The sequence below is a fragment of the Theobroma cacao genome, chromosome 1 (genome assembly GCF_000208745.1).
Source record: "Theobroma cacao cultivar B97-61/B2 chromosome 1, Criollo_cocoa_genome_V2, whole genome shotgun sequence".
In the NCBI taxonomy this organism is placed as follows: domain Eukaryota; kingdom Viridiplantae; phylum Streptophyta; class Magnoliopsida; order Malvales; family Malvaceae; genus Theobroma; species Theobroma cacao.
Window position 1 is genome coordinate 32809462 of NC_030850.1, and position 18362 is coordinate 32827823.

Here is an 18362-nt window from a genome sequence, read left to right on the forward strand (position 1 = left end):
TTTTTTATTTAACTTCTCTTTTAAAAATGTTCTAACCCCATCCCTACTTGTGTATGAATGGCGAGTTTAAAAGAGTTTTAAAGCTGAAAAGAGGGACATAATCAGCTCAGTTGAAGGAGGGCAGGGACCGCAGGGTACAATTGTAGTTAAGCTAGCATGTGGGAGGAGAAGCGCGTGAAAGCAATGCGGCTTTTCCTTTCGCCTACTTTCTGCACTACGCTGTACTCGATCACTTCTCTGTTAGAATTTTTCAATGCAGAAGTGTAGATTTGTATTATTTATATTTATTTTATTTTATATAAAATAAGTTAAATTTACTTGATTTTGATAAAGTAACAATTAATTATATCTTATAATTAGATTTATTTATTCATTTAATTAAGTTCACTTTCCCTTCGCTTGTTTTCTGCGTTAGATTTTGTATTCTAAATTTTTATTATAGTAAATCTTAAATTTGTATAACTTTATTTATACATAAAGTTTGTACCATCTCCCATCCCCTTCCAGCGATTTGCACAGACAAAAACATAAATGAAACATGTGGGGTATGTCACGACTCTCCGAAACTATACATGGAATGAAACAAAAAGCCAAGGTGATAAAGCATTTAAGCGTGAGCATTATACCTGTTACATATTAAACGCACCCAGACCATGTTTTATTTCTTGGCTAGGGTACGAGGGGGCCCCCTGTCCATAAACATAACTCGCCCACCACCTCTATTTTCTGAGCGTCATTAATGCGCCATTGGCAATTGGTTACTTGTTTGTATTGATTTCAAACCACGCTGATAGCTATAAGAATGGCGGTAAACTCTGAAGCTCGCAGACTTGTGATCTCTTCTGGGCTTTCGCAAAATGTCTCTTAGCTGCGAAGAAAATGTAAACTTTCGAGGTATTACTATATTGGATATTTCTTCTACTTTTTTTTTCTTCTTTTTTCCCTTCTCAGTGCGTTGTTTCTATGATAAAGAGTGCATCTATGCAGGGTCTTGATTGAATAGCTTGACTCCTCATTATAAGGAGTGTTCTCTAAAAGTTGGGGAGAGTATTGAGCCCATGCCCTTCTTTTCAATTTTAAATTTTGAACAATATTTCTTTCTTTTTTTGTTATGAGTTTTACATTTTAATATGAGCTTAAAAGACATCACATAAAATTTAATAACTTAACCTTATTCAATATCTTTACTTCAATCTTATTTTTTTGCAAAACTATAAATTAACTCTAATAACTTCTCTCGTTATTTTTCAAAATATGATATTGTTTTCAATATCAATTTATATATTGTGTCACTAATCACTTATCACTTATTAAAAGAATGAATATCATTTATTCTAAATTTTTTATTTATACAAGAAAAACCTTAAACCCTAAACATCGTCATTTTAAAAGAAGTGTCTTTGTGCTTGCTGTGTGCCTCTTTGGCCGGTGGTAAGTTCCTTTGAACCCTTTTGATTGTATAGTCATGAATTTGTCTTTTGTTTTTGCTTGCTGGGATCATATTGTGTGCTGATGGTAAAGGTGCAATCCCAGTTTTTCTTTTTTGCTTGGATGTTTTGATGTGTCTTTTTTTGGTGCCTTCATGGTGTTATTGGAAGACATGCTGGTTTTTGTTTAAGGGTCATATCGTCCTTTTCAAACCTTCTGGACGTTGTTTTTGTTCTTGCTTGGGCAACCCTTTAATTCCTCATTATTAATGGAAGTTCTCCCTAGATTTTCAAAAAAAAAATTTGAAAGAAATGTCACTCAATTGAATGTACAACTGAAACAGAAGCTCCGGGAGCTACTTTTATATAAAGTAATAAATATTTCTTCGTAGGGTAAACGACAAAACAAATTACCTTTCATTAGTAAGAATAACTTTTGTGTTTTAAAAATTTTAAAAAATACCCTGCCAGGAAGTTTTTTATTCTGCAATAATCAAGGTTTGTAATAAGCACGGGAATCAGCTTCCCGAGCCCAAAAGGAAAAATGGGTCTGAATTAGGACCCAAGGGCAGCTTGAGATGTGAACTTGCAAGCCTAAGTGGCGTACAATCATTGGGCCTGGGAGTAATATCTGTATTTTCTTGGAAACCTACCGAAATCCCCCGGAAAATTTCTGGCAGTGAAAAATGTGGGGCTGTGGCCTTTCAGTTTAGCTAAACAAAATATGCGCGCCTATCCAATACCACTCTCACTAACTGCTGTTTCCACCGTCGCGCTCGCGCCTTTCCCCACCATCCGATTTCTTCTCAACCCACCAATCTCCGACAAAACCACCTCCCTTTTTCTTTCAACTTCCTGTCCCAGGTTTCTGTTCTCTAAATTCAGACCCAACCCTTTTTGTTCCAACTCTGACGCCACCTCATCCGACACGAATGAGGGTGATGACGATGATGATGTTTATTTTGACGATGATGATGGTTTTGTTTTGTCAGATGAGAAGACACAGACGTTGTCTGAAGATGGTTTTTTTATTGAGATTAAAAAGCTTGGAGGTAACTCTCGTACAATTCGGTCCAAAATTGGGATTGAAGCCAGCCTCGATACTGTTTGGAACATTTTGACTGACTATGAGAAGTTGGCTGACATTATTCCGGGTCTTGCTGTCAGCAAAGTTGTTGAAAAAAAGGACAAATTTGCTCGACTCTATCAGGTAATTTACTTATACCCCGTTTCTTTGAATTTGTGTTTTGTACTCCGTTTGGTGTTTGATTCAAATTCAGTTGCATGTGGACTTTGACAATGTTGTGCTTATGATCAATTAAGCTTCTAGGTAAGACAGCAGCAAATACGGAATTTTTAGAACAAAAAGGAAGGTTTTTCTGGGTGTCTTTTAATATGGGTAAGAATTTAGTGAATATTTTGAGTGTCAAATGCTGGGTGGGTCAAGAAAACAAAAACGGGATTTTTGAGTTCCTACTGATTAATTAAGCAAAGGGATAAACGGAGAAAGGATGTTGTAGGGATTGAAAAGCTGTATTATTCTTCTTTCCCAAATAAATTTAACTGTTTGATAGGGTAGGGTAGCATTGACTCCATTCTCTTGATATATGTATATAATGTTGTCTATTGATATACGTTCCTCACCCTCCAATCGCTAACCAACTGCTCTTTGTATGTAGTGAATGCTTTGATGCTTTGTCTATCACTTGATTGAGAACTTTTGTCTGGATACAGATTTTTTTATTCTTAAGTGTAGTCCTTACCTTCTGTCATGGATGTAATTGATGTAATCATTCTGTTACATTATTTCAACAGATTGGACAGCAGAACTTGCCCTTGGGTTTGAAATTTAACGCTAAAGGAGTTTTAGATTGTTATGAGAAAGATCTTGAGATTTTGCCTTCCGGGAAAAAGCGTGAAATTCAATTTAAGATGGTTGAAGGTGACTTTACACGTTTTGAAGGGACATGGTTGATTGAACAGGTAAAGAATTAATTGTTGTTAGGTTGTTCAGCACCTTTGAATTTATATTATTCAGGCCATTGCTTATCTCTGTCTGATTTTTGGCTGCAACTTTCATACTTATCATTTTGACAAATTGTTTAGCTAGTTCAAGAGGAATTGCAATAGATCATGAGTTAGCTGCAAACTATGACTTAAGGCATAATAATGAAGTAGCAGAAACCAAATGAGTTTTGAGTCCTAGCTGATTGAAGAATTCGATCCCGTCAAATCTTGTCCTCTAGTCTGTGTTTCACAGCAAGACTAAGTCACATCTCATCATTAAAGTTTATCACGAATTTTGGCTTTGAGATACCTTATAAAAGATAGCGACAGATTGTACCAAAAAAAATAAACCTCATTTAATCCAAATGGTTACGTATTACACCCTCTTGGAAGCTTGAGTCAACTGAAAGGATCCATTTCCTGCTAAATGGAGAAAAGTATTTTGATCCATACTCAGCCACTCAGCCCTCAGACTTATTGAAGCCTTTAAGAAACTAGCCTTCTTTGTTGGCTCTCGCTGTAAGTTTATTGTGTCTGCTGCAATGCAAACGACTGAGCTAAACGAAATGAAATTGTATTGGCTTGGCTGCAGTTAGCACTTGTTTATCTTATGACAAGTGCATTTCACTTTTAACTTTTTATGTTACATTTTTTATTCCATCCCATCTTAAATTGCTGCTTGTTTATTCCAAAGTTCTGACTGGTATTGAGCATGATTGTTTTTAGAACATGTTGCTCGTAAGGGTTGCATCTATAAAATTATATGATATAGCAATTGTATTGGTATAGATGTCTCCTGTTTGGAAACTTGAGGCTTGGCTTCAGACGAGTACACTTAATATGATTCTCACAAGCTTCCTCGGAAATAATTCTTTTTGAGATTTGTTATAGTCTTTGATTAGGATATAAGGTTTATAATTCAAAAGCTAAGAACTCTCTTAATGATGGGGTGTGCAGTTTAATAAAGGAAAATGCAAAGGCAACGAAGCATTTGCTGGTCAAGAATTCCAGACAACTCTTTCTTATTTAGTAGATGTAAAGCCAAAGATGTGGTTGCCAGTTCGCCTTGTGGAGGGCAGACTTTCTAGCGAGATAAAGACGAACCTTTCCTGTATTCGTGAAGAAGCAAAGAGAGTGATAAGTGCTTTGAACTCTCTTTAATATTATTTGCTTGGACAGATAAGTCTCCATGCACTCTACTCAAGCATAATCTGTTCAAGATCAAGTTTCATAATGGAAGAATGATTCAACCCAAACCTTTTTCACCTATTGATATGCCCATGCTTTACATTGTCTAAGAAAGAGTTGAGGAAAAGGGAAAGAATTGAGTATGATGGACACTCTGGTGAAAGGGTTTAATATTTCTTTAGTGTAATATATTATTTACTATTAATTTATAGTAAAAGAACTAATGATGTTACATGTCCTTTTCGTGGGTTAAAATTTGAAAAATGATGACAATGATGTTGTTGAGCAGAGGAGGCACGTTGGGTAAGTTTTTGTGACAGCCCTCAAAGGGCCAAAAGGGATATGTTCCAAGTAAAGGGGAAGAACATGATCAAATTCTAGGGAAACATCAAAGTGACTCTAGGGCCAAACTTTACAAAAGGTAATCACACGAAGTCCAATACTGTGGGGTTCCGCAATCTGTGGTGATTGAACTATCAAAAACCCAAGAGGGTGGAAAAAGAAAAGGGAGGTAAAAAAATAAAGAAGAAGAAGGGATAAATACCTTTTGCAGAATTAGATGTATTTGTTCTGTAAAATACGGTAGTAAGTGGTCGCAAAGGGGGTAAGAAGCTGAATGTTGAACATGGACAAAAAGGTGCACGAACAAATTGGGAAGTGGGTCCAACATGTTTGACCCATTTTTACATGCGGGTAAGGTGATTCGTACAAACAGGCACTATGTTTTTGCTGTTTACCCGAATTATATGGTTTTATTTCCTAATCCTGTTACTGTACTATTAGCCGCATTGACATCCTTGGGGGGGCAATGAGGGCAGATCCAACAGAATCATCCCTGGATGACTTTGCCTGTTTGGATTATTGGGAAGATTGTTAGTTCGCATTTCCAATCAAGTTCATCTGTTGATCTCAAGATTGCCCCGTCAAATAAGGAACAAAAAGAGAGATTAGCAATTGATTGATCAATCCTTTTCCACGAGGGTTGAAAATGGGAAGAATTTCCACTTTTCAGCCCATTGATGCAGGAATCTAATCAAGGAGATTTTGCGGTGGAGGTCACCCTCTAAGTAATTAATTGCTTCCTTCACCTTCTTGTTCGATTTCCGATCATTCTTACTATGATATTTTTTCCTGATGAAAATAAGAAGCAGGTATTTGGTGATTTACATATCTCATATCTTGTTTTCCAACTCAAGACAAAGCTCAAATTCAGTTCCCCCCCAAACCCCATATGTATGAGCTTGTCAAAGACAAGGAGTTGAAAGCGACATTTTGTTTACTAGTTTGATATAACCTTGACCCAACCTTCAATCAGCTTGATTTGAGGGTTTGCTATTGGCTAGACAGGTCGTACACGATTATCACCTACTTTAAACGTGAACTCTTTTTCCTTTTTATTTTTCCCCGTTTGATACCATGATTTAGTAAAAAAAAAAATTGAAAATATCGTATTTGAGATGGGTGTAAAACTAACTAAATTCTTCAGTCTTTCTCGCGCAAAGGATCAAAGTTGATGAATCGAAGTCGGAAGCACGTTTCGTGCGTTCCCTGCTTCTTTAGAAGCCATTAAAAGTGAATTGTCGGATAATGTTTGACGAAAATGGTAATAGATTAGGTTCTAGGATTCATCATTTAGGGCAGCTGGTGACTTGTCACCAAGCCCACACTGCAGGGGCCAGGGGGTATTATTACTAACTATGAAGATTATGCACCACTACAAGCTCGCCATTTCAATACAAAGGAGCCCGAAAGAGAAAAAAGTATGAACAGGTAGGATAGAATGCACGTATAACTGAACGGTGTCGTTCTGAAACAATTAAATGTGGTTGAGATTCGTATAGAACTAAATATTATCAAAAGATCACCTCAGACTTAGATTACTTGCAAGAAACAAAAGTAAGCCATAAACTGAAGGCAAAGCCAATGGTGTCTTATTATAAGTTGATAACCAAAATAATATAATCATATGTCGGATCCTGTTTACTTTATAATTGGCACTTTTTCACGTTGCTTTACTCTCTCCCTCCCTCCCTCTCTCTCTCTCTCTCTCTTTNTCCCTCCTCTCTCTCTCTCTCTTCTTTATTCCATGTCTGTCTGTCTGTTCTTTTTTTTTTTTTTTTTTTACTATAGTAGAACATTCACAGTTTCTTCTCCAATTATAGCAATAAGATACGAGTTCTTTTTTTACAGCAAAGTGAAATTAATCATTCACCAGCTCGGTGATTACTCCTTTTCTCTGTAGCACAAAAATGCTTCTGACTAATGATCATTGGACGGAATCATTATTCTTTCTGGCATCTGTGATTGTGAAGCTTTTTTGAGATGGAGACTCCTTGCCTTGGGCAGAGCAAATCCACTCAATGCAAAACCCAACCCAAAAACAAATAGAAAATAAAAAAAAGAGATAATGTTTTATTTTATATGCTTGATCACAAATTAATCATCATGATCCTTAGCCACATAATTGTCAAAACCTATGACCTTTTGGCAAGTATTAATCAACTAACACAAACCATAAGTGGATTTGGAAAAACAAATCCAAATCTTGTTTTTAAAAAAGGGTTTCATTTACTTTAATCCCCACTTTGATGTAATTCACATCAGAATCTGATCTCAACTCATCTCCTTACTGCCAATTCTTTCAATTTCTTTTTCGAACTACATTATTCAATAGGAGAGTGGTTTTTGGAAGGATGTGGGAACCAAATTAGACTTTATGGGGGGATTCTTTTTTTTTATTATTTATTTAATATGACTACTTATATATATTTCTTAATGGGCATTTCCCTGACTTATGATTTTGTTTGCATATGAAGGATTAATTTGTGGTCGTAGACTTTGGTTGCAGATACCCACTTTCAACCACTTTTTTTTTAATGCAAGTAAGTGTCATTATTCTATTGAAACATGTTCATTATACTAGTGTTTAAACCTTGATCTAAACAAATCATGGACAAGAGAAATGATGCCAAGAAAATTTTAATTAATTTATAGGCGTTGAAAAGAGGACAACAACTTGGGGAAGCAGGGTTTGGTCATCATATATTCTAGTGGATTTAGTTTAGTTAGTCAACAATGTAAGGATACAAAAGGTCATGGATTCGGCATCCCTTGCCCCATGTTAGGCATGGCTTTAGATGCCCAACTACACTGTATAAAAAAATATATTAATTACATTTCAGTTTAATTTTTATTCCCTAAAGCATATCTCTCTATCTCTTGGTTGAGAAATTCCCTTTAAACATTTAATGTGCCTAGAATTATTGACATATCTTTCTTAATTGAATTATCTCCTTTATTTTTTTTCTTGATTTTCTGCCCTTTTTGGTAGGCTTCAGAATAATGTCTTGGAAACTGTCGTCAGTCAAACTATAAACCCATACTCCTTGAAATGTGTTTCTCTTTAATTTGACAAACGAAACCGCTAATAATTATGGTCTCATCCAGAACACGTACCCATCAAACCTCTTTTGCATGTAAACAAAGTCAATCCAAGGTTTACTTCTAACATAATTTGTGTTCTCACGGGGTAATAAGTTTTAGCTCTTTCGTTCGCCTATCAGTTCTACTTAGATTGCCGTTGAACTGCAAGGAATGCGATATACGTTAAATGATTTTTTTTCATAATAATTTAAATTTAACATATCGATTATTATTTGTTTTTTTTTTCTGAATAATTTATATTAATATTGTACATTATTTGATGATAATAACAGTAAGTGGTACGGTCAATAAATGAAGTTCAAAAAATATAGTTAAAATGAATTACAAAAAAGGTTTTGACTTTAGTAAAGGGATCATTAATTGAAGAAGCAAATATATAAGTAGGGGAACATATTGTCCAAATATTTCAGACAACTTGTTGTTCTTTATTCAATGAAGGGTTGATTTTTTTTTTTTAAAGAAGAAAAAACCAAACAAATTGAAATATATAAGTGAAATAAATATTTAAATGATCTCTTTCAATATCATTTTTCCCTTATTAGAATATTTAAAAAATAACATTATTTTAAGTCAAAATTATCACACAGTCACATTTTTAATTCAAAAAATAAATTATTAACCTACAATTCGTGATAATTTATCTTATTCAATCATGCAACTAGTCTTTATACGAATTTTTTCATCCATGAAAAAGAAAAATCTACTTTTGATTCACGTTTATCTTGATTTTGATATTTCTGAAATATGATTATATATTTATATTTTTAATTCAAAAACCATATTTATTAAGTAGAAGAAGAATTTTACGTATAAATTTAAGATTCATTTATTTATTTTATTGAGATGTGTAATCTGTGACAAAATAGTAAACATAATATTATAATTTTAATTAAATAAAATAGAAAAAAAATTAAATTGTTCTTTTATTTATTTATTTTGTAAAGGTCAAAGACTCAAAATTAGGAACGGATGACCCACTTTACCCCCCACCCATACAATTTTATTGATGAGTATGATAATGTGTATTGCCAATTTATTGACTCCAACAGTACCAAACACACAGCCAATCATTTGTAAGAAAATTTTTAAAAAAATTTAAGTATAAGTCCAATAAAAAAAAACCAAACCGAAAACACAAAACAAAACAAACCGAACCAAACCCACGTTATAACAGTCTCAACTTTTCAACGTTGTTATAAAATACTGAAGAAAGAAATTAGAGTTTTTTTTTTTATTTTTCTTTTTTTTTAGTTTTTACCCTCCCAAACCATTTGAAAACCCCAAGAAAGAGACCCTCCTTGATGAACTAAACATTGATTCTTCATCATCAATAGCCAAATCCCATTTTTTTTTCCTTTTAATCTCTCAAAAACTAATACCCACATTTCCTCCTCTTCTTTTTCTCTCCTCAAACTTCCCTCTCTTCCTCTCTCCAGTTCCATTTCCCCCTCCTTGTTTAACTCACTCAAAAAATCTCTCCTTCCTTTTTTTTTTCCATTCAAAATACACTGTATATATTATAAACATAAATATATTAATTTATATGAACTTATGTCTTGATTTTGAACAGTTGTTACATGGCTGCATGATTCAATCATGGGAAGGGTAGTTTCAATCTGGGTTTTCGGTTTTTAATTTTTAATATGGGTACTTTGTCAGATTCCACAACAAAAAGAAATCTTAAATTTTTGGTGTCTTTGTTTTATCTGATGTGTTCCATTTACTGTCCCTTTTCTTCTCCATTAGATCTGTTTTGCTGGGTATGTTCGATCCACTGGTTTATTCATGCTTCAACTTCCACTCTTTAAGGTCAGATCGTCACATTTTTCACTCTTTCTAGTTATTGCTTTTTTCTGCCTATATATATTCTGTTTTTCAATTCTAATTATCTAGGAAAGACTTGGGTTTATGCTAATTTTAGCTGCAAAGTTGCTAATTCTTATGATGCTAAGTTATCAGAATAGTGATAGGGTGGTTAAGGGGTTTATTGGGTTTTGGGGTTTTGGTTTGAGTTCTTTTGTTTCTCATTTGCTTATGGTGCAAAGTCATAGAAACCCTCCTCATCAAAGGTTTAGTCTTTAGGGGGTTCCTAATATAGAAAGGAGAAATGGGTAATGGGACTTCTCGTGTTGTTGGTTGCTTTGTGCCGTTTAATGGCAAAAGTGGGGTTGATTTAGATTTTTTGGAGCCTTTGGATGAAGGTTTAGGCCATTCATTTTGTTATGTTAGGCCTACGATTTTTGACTCTCCTGCCATTACTCCATCAAACTCTGAGAGGTTTACTGTTGATTCAAGTACTCTTGATTCTGAGACTTTGAGTGGGTCATTTAGACATGATGCTGTAGAGGATCCCTCAGGACTACAAAGACAGAGTAAGAGTTTCCCGGAAACCACATTTAAAACCATCTCTGGTGCATCTGTCAGTGCAAATGTTTCTACAGCTAGAACTGGTAATCAGAGTGCAATGTTTGCTACTGATGTCCAGGAGCCTGCTGCATCATTTGAAAGTACCTCTTCATTTGCTGCAATCCCTTTGCAGCCAGTTCCTCGTGGTTCTGGTCCTCTGAACGGGTTTATGTCTGGACCTCTTGAGAGAGGGTTTGCTTCCGGGCCTTTAGATAGGGGAGGTGGTTTTATGTCTGGACCAATTGAGAAGGGTGTGATGTCTGGACCCCTTGATGCTACTGATAAGTCCAATTTCTCCGCTCCACTTGCACGTGGTCGTAGAAGACCTCGTTTCCAGCGTTTCATGAGAAGTGTTAGTGGACCTATGAAAAGAACCTTTTCAAAGCATTCAATGGGGTCTGGTTGGATGCAAAGATTTTTCTTGCACCCGGTGACCCAGTTGGCATGGCAAGTTAAGGAGCCAAAGTTTCGATCAGAACACTCTCGGAATTGTCTTGAAGGGGGGCCATCTGAAGGGGAATATGGGAACAGTCGCAACTTGCAATGGGCTCATGGAAAGGCTGGTGAAGATAGGGTTCATGTTGTACTTTCTGAAGAGCAAGGATGGCTATTTATTGGGATATACGATGGTTTTAGTGGTCCTGATGCTCCGGATTTTCTGATGAGCCATCTTTATAAAGCCATAGACAAAGAATTGGAAGGATTGCTCTGGGATTATGATGATAAATCTGGAATTGATCTGTTAAAATCTGAAATATCTAAGAGTGGAAATCCTGATACTGGTCTAGAGTGCAGCAAAGAAGATCAGTCAAATTTTTGTTCAGATCAAGAATTATCGTCTAGCATAGGAGAATTTCTTAATCGAGAAAATAGCAAGGGTCAGTCTTCTAATAATGAAATAGTTGAGGAAAATGATGACGTGAGAGGTAAAGTGGAGCAGAATTTATCTGATTGTAGAAATTCCAATTTACGTGTTGAATCTGAGTCTGTTCCACATGCAAACTTAGCTGGTCAAGGTCGGAAAAGCATGCGGCTATATGAGCTACTTCAGATGGAACCATGGGATGGTCAAGGGTCTTTGTCAATCTCACAAATGGATAGGCAAGGAAAGGGTTCTTGTGATTGTCAGCCAATTTCAGATACTTTAGACTGCAGCTCATCGAATTCCAAAGATGATAGTTCCAACATTCGAGGTGAAGATCCTACTACTTCAGGAGAAGATGGTGGGGTTGGGCTTGATTTTGATAATCAAAGTGCTGCAGCTGCTGCTTCTATGTCAGGGCAAAGACAGAGTACAAGAAAGTCTTTGATTGGTTCAAAGATAAGAAAAATATACCGGAAGCAGAAGTCATTACGGAAGAAGCTTTTTCCTTGGAGTTATGATTGGCACAGAGAAGAGATTTGTGTGGATGAGGGAATAGTTGAATCTTCAGGACCTATTAGGAGGTGCAAGTCTGGAGTTGTTGATCATGATGCTGTGTTGAGAGCAATGGCTCGAGCGCTTGAAAGTACAGAAGAGGCTTATATGGAAATGGTGGAAAAGGCTCTTGACATAAACCCAGAGCTTGCTTTGATGGGATCATGTGTTCTAGTGATGTTAATGAAGGATCAGGATGTATATGTTATGAACCTTGGGGATAGCTGTGCGATCTTGGCACAAGAAAGACCAAATGATCGCCACCCCAATCCAAATTTTGCAAGGGATGATTTAAGGCATAGAAATAGATCAAGAGAGTCGTTAGTGCGTATGGAGCTGGACAGAATATCAGAGGAGTCTCCTATGCATAACCAACACGGTCAAGTTAGCATAATAAATAAAAACAGAGACATCTCTATATGCAGATTGAAGATGAAGGCGGTTCAGCTTTCCACTGACCACAGCACAAGTATTGAAGAGGTTTGCTACTGTATTTCTGACAAGCTCAACTTTAATTATACATATATATAATTTATTTGCTTTGGACTTTTGGTGATATTCATCACAACTGTGCCCTTGTAAACTGTAAAAATCTTCTTTTTGCGACAAACATGCAGGGAAAATATGTGTATGGCACATGTGATGTTTGAATCCAGAGTGATGAAAATGTAACAAACTGTTTTATGAATTTATGTATTTAGTTTGGACTTAATTGACAAAGTCAAATTTGCATTATAATATATGAATACTTCAACATGTTTGTTATTTTGCCACTTGTTTGAGATTTTGATCTTAACTGTATGGTTTCCATTTTAAAGAGCCACTGGCTAGGCACTATAAGTTGATGAACTGAAAAAATGGTGGGCCCTTTGCTCACATGGTGGGCTTACCCTCCCTTAGTGGCCTTGGCATGGTTGTGTTGCCAAATGTCCCAATCCATGGTTATGTGTACTCAATGTGAATGACTAAGATAAATATTCAATTGATCAGTTGCCCTTGATGATAGCTTCAAATATTAGTTTGTTTATAATTTCCAGGAAACTATAAGTAAAACTCATCAAGTTTATATATGTCAAACAAGAAATTGATCCAGATGTCATTGGGGAATACTCACCTGTTCTTGATTGTCATTGGCAGGAAATCTTAAGAATAAAGGCAGAGCATCCTGATGATGAGAAAGCAATTTCCAATGATAGGGTAAAGGGGCAATTGAAAGTCACTAGAGCATTTGGTGCTGGTTTCTTGAAGAAGGTTGGTTGAGCTAGCATTTTTTACTGTTATTTTCTTCTTCTTTTTTTCAGCTCTTGCTTTCTGTCATTTGAGAATGAATAACTAGTAAAATGATAAAAGAATAGAAATTATGATGGTTCTGTGTAAAATACATACAACCTGACATAATTTCTTGATTGTTCTTTTGCTTCTTGCTCTATTCTTGATTTATTTCGTCGGCTAGGTAACCTGTTGTACTATCTATTATTTGGTCACAACAAGAATTTCTTTCAGTATTTTAAGTATTAGCAAGGTCAATGAAGTTGATATTTATCTGGGTAAAATTTTCTACTGGATGCATAAAATCGATTGTCCTATAAGTTGTGGTTCTCAAGATGTAAGATTTCACAGGAATTTAAGAGAGCAGGTAACTGATTGGTTTATGTCAGATAGATAGGATACATGGTGAAAAATATATGAATTTTGGATAAGAATTTCTTTTCAGATGTTGCACTGAAGGGCATATCTATAGGAATTCGGATAGGAAGTCTTGTTTGTGCTTCTGTCTGCAATTTGATGATTGGCATATCCACTTGAAGTCTGATACAGTGGTACCATTTCATTTCAGATATTTGTATATGTTGACACATGGAAGCAAATGCACACAACTGTTGCTATGCCTACATTGTACTATTTAAACTTTCAGCAAATATGGGCAAGTTTAGTGTGCTTCATTGTGTTCAATCAAATTGGAATTCTTGCTTACAGGATCGTTCCATCAATAGTTTATACTTGCCTCTCTTTCTCTTCCTTCTTAAATAACCTTTAGTGATCTCTAGCAATCCTCTCCTGGCAGTTTGACATTCAAATCAGAAGCTTGTTACTGGGCTTGATGAATGAAATTGTAAATAACTTTAATCACTGTATTATTTATCTTACACGAGGAGATGCTTAAGCAGTGTGCTTGAAAACTAGGCCTGAAAGTTTTATGATGTCAGTTAGTAATGAGCACTCACTTTTAGTAGTTTCCTTGTAGAGCATTTCGAGACTACAACTTTATAGTGAAGTAAAACATGAGGTCAAGTTGGAGAGTGACATTAACCTTTCGTCATTTGCTGCAGACCATGTTAACAAAAACCTATCTGCCTTATTTGTTGTCTTTCTATGCTATTTCATTGATTTTGAAATGATTGATTCTTTGTTGATTTCACTTTTTGGATGCAGCCAACTTGTAATGAGGCTCTGCTAGAGATGTTTCAAATTGATTATGTGGGAGATGCTCCTTATGTTAGCTGCATCCCCTCTGTTGTTCATCATCGGCTCTCCCCTAGTGACCGATTCTTGGTACTATCATCTGATGGACTTTACCAGTATTTTAGCAGTGAGGAAGTTGTTGCTCATGTCACTTGGTTCATGGAAAACGTCCCTGAAGGTGATCCTGCACAGTACCTTGTTGCAGAGCTTCTATTCCGTGCTGCCAAAAAGAATGGTAAGATTATTGAATATACTGTTTTTTATTTTGTTTTATGTAGTTAAGGTTCTATTCTTGTGATTAGATGTAGCTGCTTAATAGATGTGGTTTTCTTTGGAAAAAACAACTGCAACATAGAATTTGGTCATTCTTCTTGACTTTGAGCATTCAACTCAATGCTTTTTTCTTCCTACTGCAAAAGGAATGGATTTAGATTTCATCCAGCTATACTGCAATCTATGGAAAACCATGACTTAATTTGAACTTCTGTGTTGCACATTGTACTGAATGGGATTTTGTTCATTTTTGCAGGAATGGATTTTCACGAATTGCTGGACATACCTCATGGAGATCGGCGTAAATATCATGATGATGTTTCTGTTATGGTTGTTTCATTGGAGGGAAGGATTTGGAGATCTTCTGGATGATTTTTTTTTCTTTTTTTTTCCCCTCTTTTTGTCATATTTGCATATTGCCTCAACAGTGTAATCTTTTCAAGTAGGGGGTAAATCATTTATGCATTTCAGAAATGAATGAGAATCCTAGTGTCGGCGTATCCCTCTCTCTTCAGTAGAAGTTTCTCAGTCTCGTGCCCGCATTTTCTTACTTTTTTTGTTGGCTTAATGGCTACACTACCTGATAAGGTAGCTCTCCTTTTGCTTTGCCCTTTTTTTTATTCCTTTGGCTAAATAAGGTTGCTCTTACCATAACAAGATCCGAACAACCCATATCTTTGGTATGACCGCCTAAGAGATTTACTACTTTAGCTAATTGTACTACCTTTCATGCCCTTTTTCAGCACTTTCTTCATGAAGACTGTTTAGATTGAACTTTGAAGGATAATTTAGTTTATGGTGATTGAAGGCTGCCTATCATAATTGGTTTAACTTGGTTTCTTCTTGCGGAGGAGTTGATTCGTGCTGAAAGTTTCAGTTTACTTCTTCTGGGTCTAAACTAAAATTTGAAAGCATACAATAACTCGTTTTGTCCGGGAGATCAATGGTGAATTGTGTTGCCTTGGCTTACGTAGATCTCTTCCTTCTCAGTAGCTCTCTTTTCCTTCACCAAAACTATTACTTAAACAATATCGATGGAGAAAGTCTTACTTCCGGGTTAATTTGAGGACCACAAAAATGCATGCTTCCACCTTTTACAAGCTTTTTCTGGTAGCCAGGCTTAGGCTTTCATGGTACAGTAGATCCACGAAAGACACTTGGTAACTGCAGGTTTACCTAATGAGCCACTGCACTATGGTAATTCTTATTAACTATACCTGTTTAGGAAACAAAAGAAAATACTTTACAATATTTCATTTTTTTGAGTTTTCCAGACTATCATATTGTCCAAATACGTGAAAAATCGGCAGTGGCACATCGACATCAGTTTCTGCCATTAATTTTCGAGGTGCCAGAAGCATTTTTCTTCACTTTTCATTAAAGCCAAGTATTGCAGCGAACTTTATCTAAAGCTTACACTTACAGGAACCGGAACTAAAATGAACTATATATATTATATGCATGAGCTATCCGCTAATGATCCTGTAAAGCTGTAATGAAGCTACCAGACAGGACAATTCAACCACTGCAACAACAGCTGGTAAACCAACCCATTTAAATTTATCCACAGTAAATATTTTTCACGGTTGTTTTGCCAAGAATCAAGGTTTATGCTTGTTTGTCGTTGAACGAGGATGTTAGACAATAAAAACCAAAGTTGGAGACACACAAAAAATGGAAAGCGAAAGTGTTAGTAGCCCCGTCCCATCCCATCCCAAAGGGCCCGATCATCGTACTGAAGGGAATCGCTTTCTTCGTGGTAGGTACTGGCTGGCGTGATGCAAAATGTCTTGCTCTTCTCTCCACTCCCCTCTTTTGATTTCCCAAAAGCCAGAAAACATTATCCCTGCAAAACTCCCCACCAAACTATTGATTATCTGTTCTTCTTTCCCCTTCAACTTCTCATAATTTAACGCCTTTTTCTGCTCTTTAAGTTAGTATCACGTTTGATCATTCATGATGTGGCTCCCAAGGTCCAATCATTCTTTTTTCTCTTTATTCGTGCATTAAAATCTTTTAGCTTCCTTCTTCCTTACATGTTGTCCCCTCGAAAAGCCCAGAATGCTATGGGGTCAAAGATGGTAACAATTTGCTTTGTTTTTAAGTTGAAGGCCTGTTTCCAAACTTTAAGGTCACATCTACACCACCCATTCCATAGCCATTTTTCTCTCTCTATATAAAGTAGACGAACCCTTTCTCTTCCAACAATCAAAACAAAAGCTTTTCTCAGCTTTTTGTCTAATCCATTATTCTCCCCTTTTGCTTCTCTTGATTGTTATCTTCATGGCTGCAGTCAAGGTTTTGGCATATGTCTTCGTCTTTATTGCCCTGTTCGGCGTGGTTGCATCTGATCCTGACCTTCTCCAGGATCTCTGCGTAGCTAACAAAGCAGCAGGTACAAAAACCTTAATCGCAACACCTACCTTTCTTGTTTTTTCCTCACGAACAGGGCAATATTTGTCCAACATATATCAATCTGATGTTATATGTGCTTGTAGGAATAAAGGTGAATGGATTTCCATGCAAGGACGAAGCAAATGTAACCGAAGCTGATTTTTTCTTTAGCGGTCTAGCCAATCCAGCAGTAATCAATAATTCTGTCGGATCAGTTGTAACATTAGCCAATGTTGACAAAATTCCAGGGCTTAACACCCTTGGCGTGTCACTTGCCCGCATCGACTATGAAGCTGGTGGCCTCAACCCACCCCACACTCACCCACGTGCCACTGAAATCATCTTTGTTCTTGATGGTGAATTGGATGCAGGATTCATCACTACAGCAAACAAGTTGATCTCCAAATCCCTCAAGAAAGGCGACATTTTTGTCTTCCCCAAGGGTCTCGTTCATTTCCAGAAGAACAATGGTGACAAGTCAGCTTCCGTGATCGCAGGATTCAACAGCCAACTGCCCGGAACTCAATCTATCGCCGCCACATTGTTTACCTCGACACCCCCGGTGCCAGACAATGTCTTGACCAAGGCCTTCCAAATTGGCACCAAGGAAGTCAACAAAATCAAAACCAAGCTTGCCCCCAAGAAAAGTTAAGAAGAGCCCCTCGAGTTTGAGGAGAAAATCCAGCAAATCCTGGCTCTCCAAACCTAATTGAGAGTACTATTTTGTATTAATTCTATATTCATTTTTCAAACTTGAAAGAAAATCTATGGGTTATAATAATAATTTGAGTTGGGTGTAGCTGGATATTCGTAATTAACAGTATTTTCTTATTTTAGAATTGAATAATGTAATTTAAACGGAAAATATTGTTTGTAACATGTCCTTTTTTTTTATCATTTATATTAAAACATTTGAAATGTTTTTTTAAGTGAGAATATCATTATGATCTAATCATTCTAGAGAAGCAAACCTCCAATATATTATTCATCAACGATCTCTTAGTTTCAATTGAAGGGTTATCATAAATTAAACAACTCTCTTTTAGAGAAAAATATTTTTTTCTCATATTGTCCCTTACCACATTTCTTTACCGAGAAATATAAAATACTTTCACCTCCCATTATTATTGTAATAGCTTTTTAACTACTTAAATTAAATCCGAATCCGCACACAGATAGATTGTAATTGAAGTAATGACTAGTCCCACCATTTTATTGTCAACTTGCGATCATATTTTTCTATAACCCAAATCCTATGCTATCTTGGGTCCACGATAGACCCCCACAATTCAACTCGATATGTTTGAGAACTTATCCAATGTCACCGCATAAGCTCTTCGTCA

At 36.1% G+C, this 18362-nt stretch overlaps 3 protein-coding genes across 4 annotated transcripts; all 3 read left to right on the forward strand.

Annotated features, from left to right (window-relative positions):
* On the forward strand, nt 790-5134 carry LOC18613832. 2 transcript variants are annotated; one of them, XM_018114126.1, is made up of 4 exons: nt 790-894; nt 2420-2637; nt 3243-3410; nt 4392-5134. In XM_018114126.1, the coding sequence occupies exons 1-4, from the start codon at nt 858-860 to the stop codon at nt 4593-4595; spliced, it is 627 nt and encodes a 208-aa protein (XP_017969615.1). In that variant the 5' UTR covers nt 790-857; the 3' UTR covers nt 4596-5134. The 2 variants fall into 2 exon arrangements, with proteins under 2 accessions (XP_017969615.1, XP_007051331.2); XM_007051269.2 differs by lacking the exon at nt 790-894 and having other exon boundaries at nt 1949-2637.
* On the forward strand, nt 9310-15175 carry LOC18613834 (protein phosphatase 2C 32). Its single transcript, XM_007051271.2, has 4 exons — nt 9310-12369; nt 13027-13140; nt 14323-14587; nt 14882-15175. Exons 1-4 carry the CDS (start codon nt 10174-10176, stop codon nt 14995-14997), a joined length of 2691 nt encoding a protein of 896 aa, XP_007051333.2. The 5' UTR covers nt 9310-10173; the 3' UTR covers nt 14998-15175.
* Nucleotides 16524-17910, forward strand: LOC18613835 (germin-like protein subfamily 2 member 4). The gene is made up of 2 exons (XM_007051273.2): nt 16524-17020; nt 17124-17910. The coding sequence occupies exons 1-2, from the start codon at nt 16909-16911 to the stop codon at nt 17669-17671; spliced, it is 660 nt and encodes a 219-aa protein (XP_007051335.1). The 5' UTR covers nt 16524-16908; the 3' UTR covers nt 17672-17910.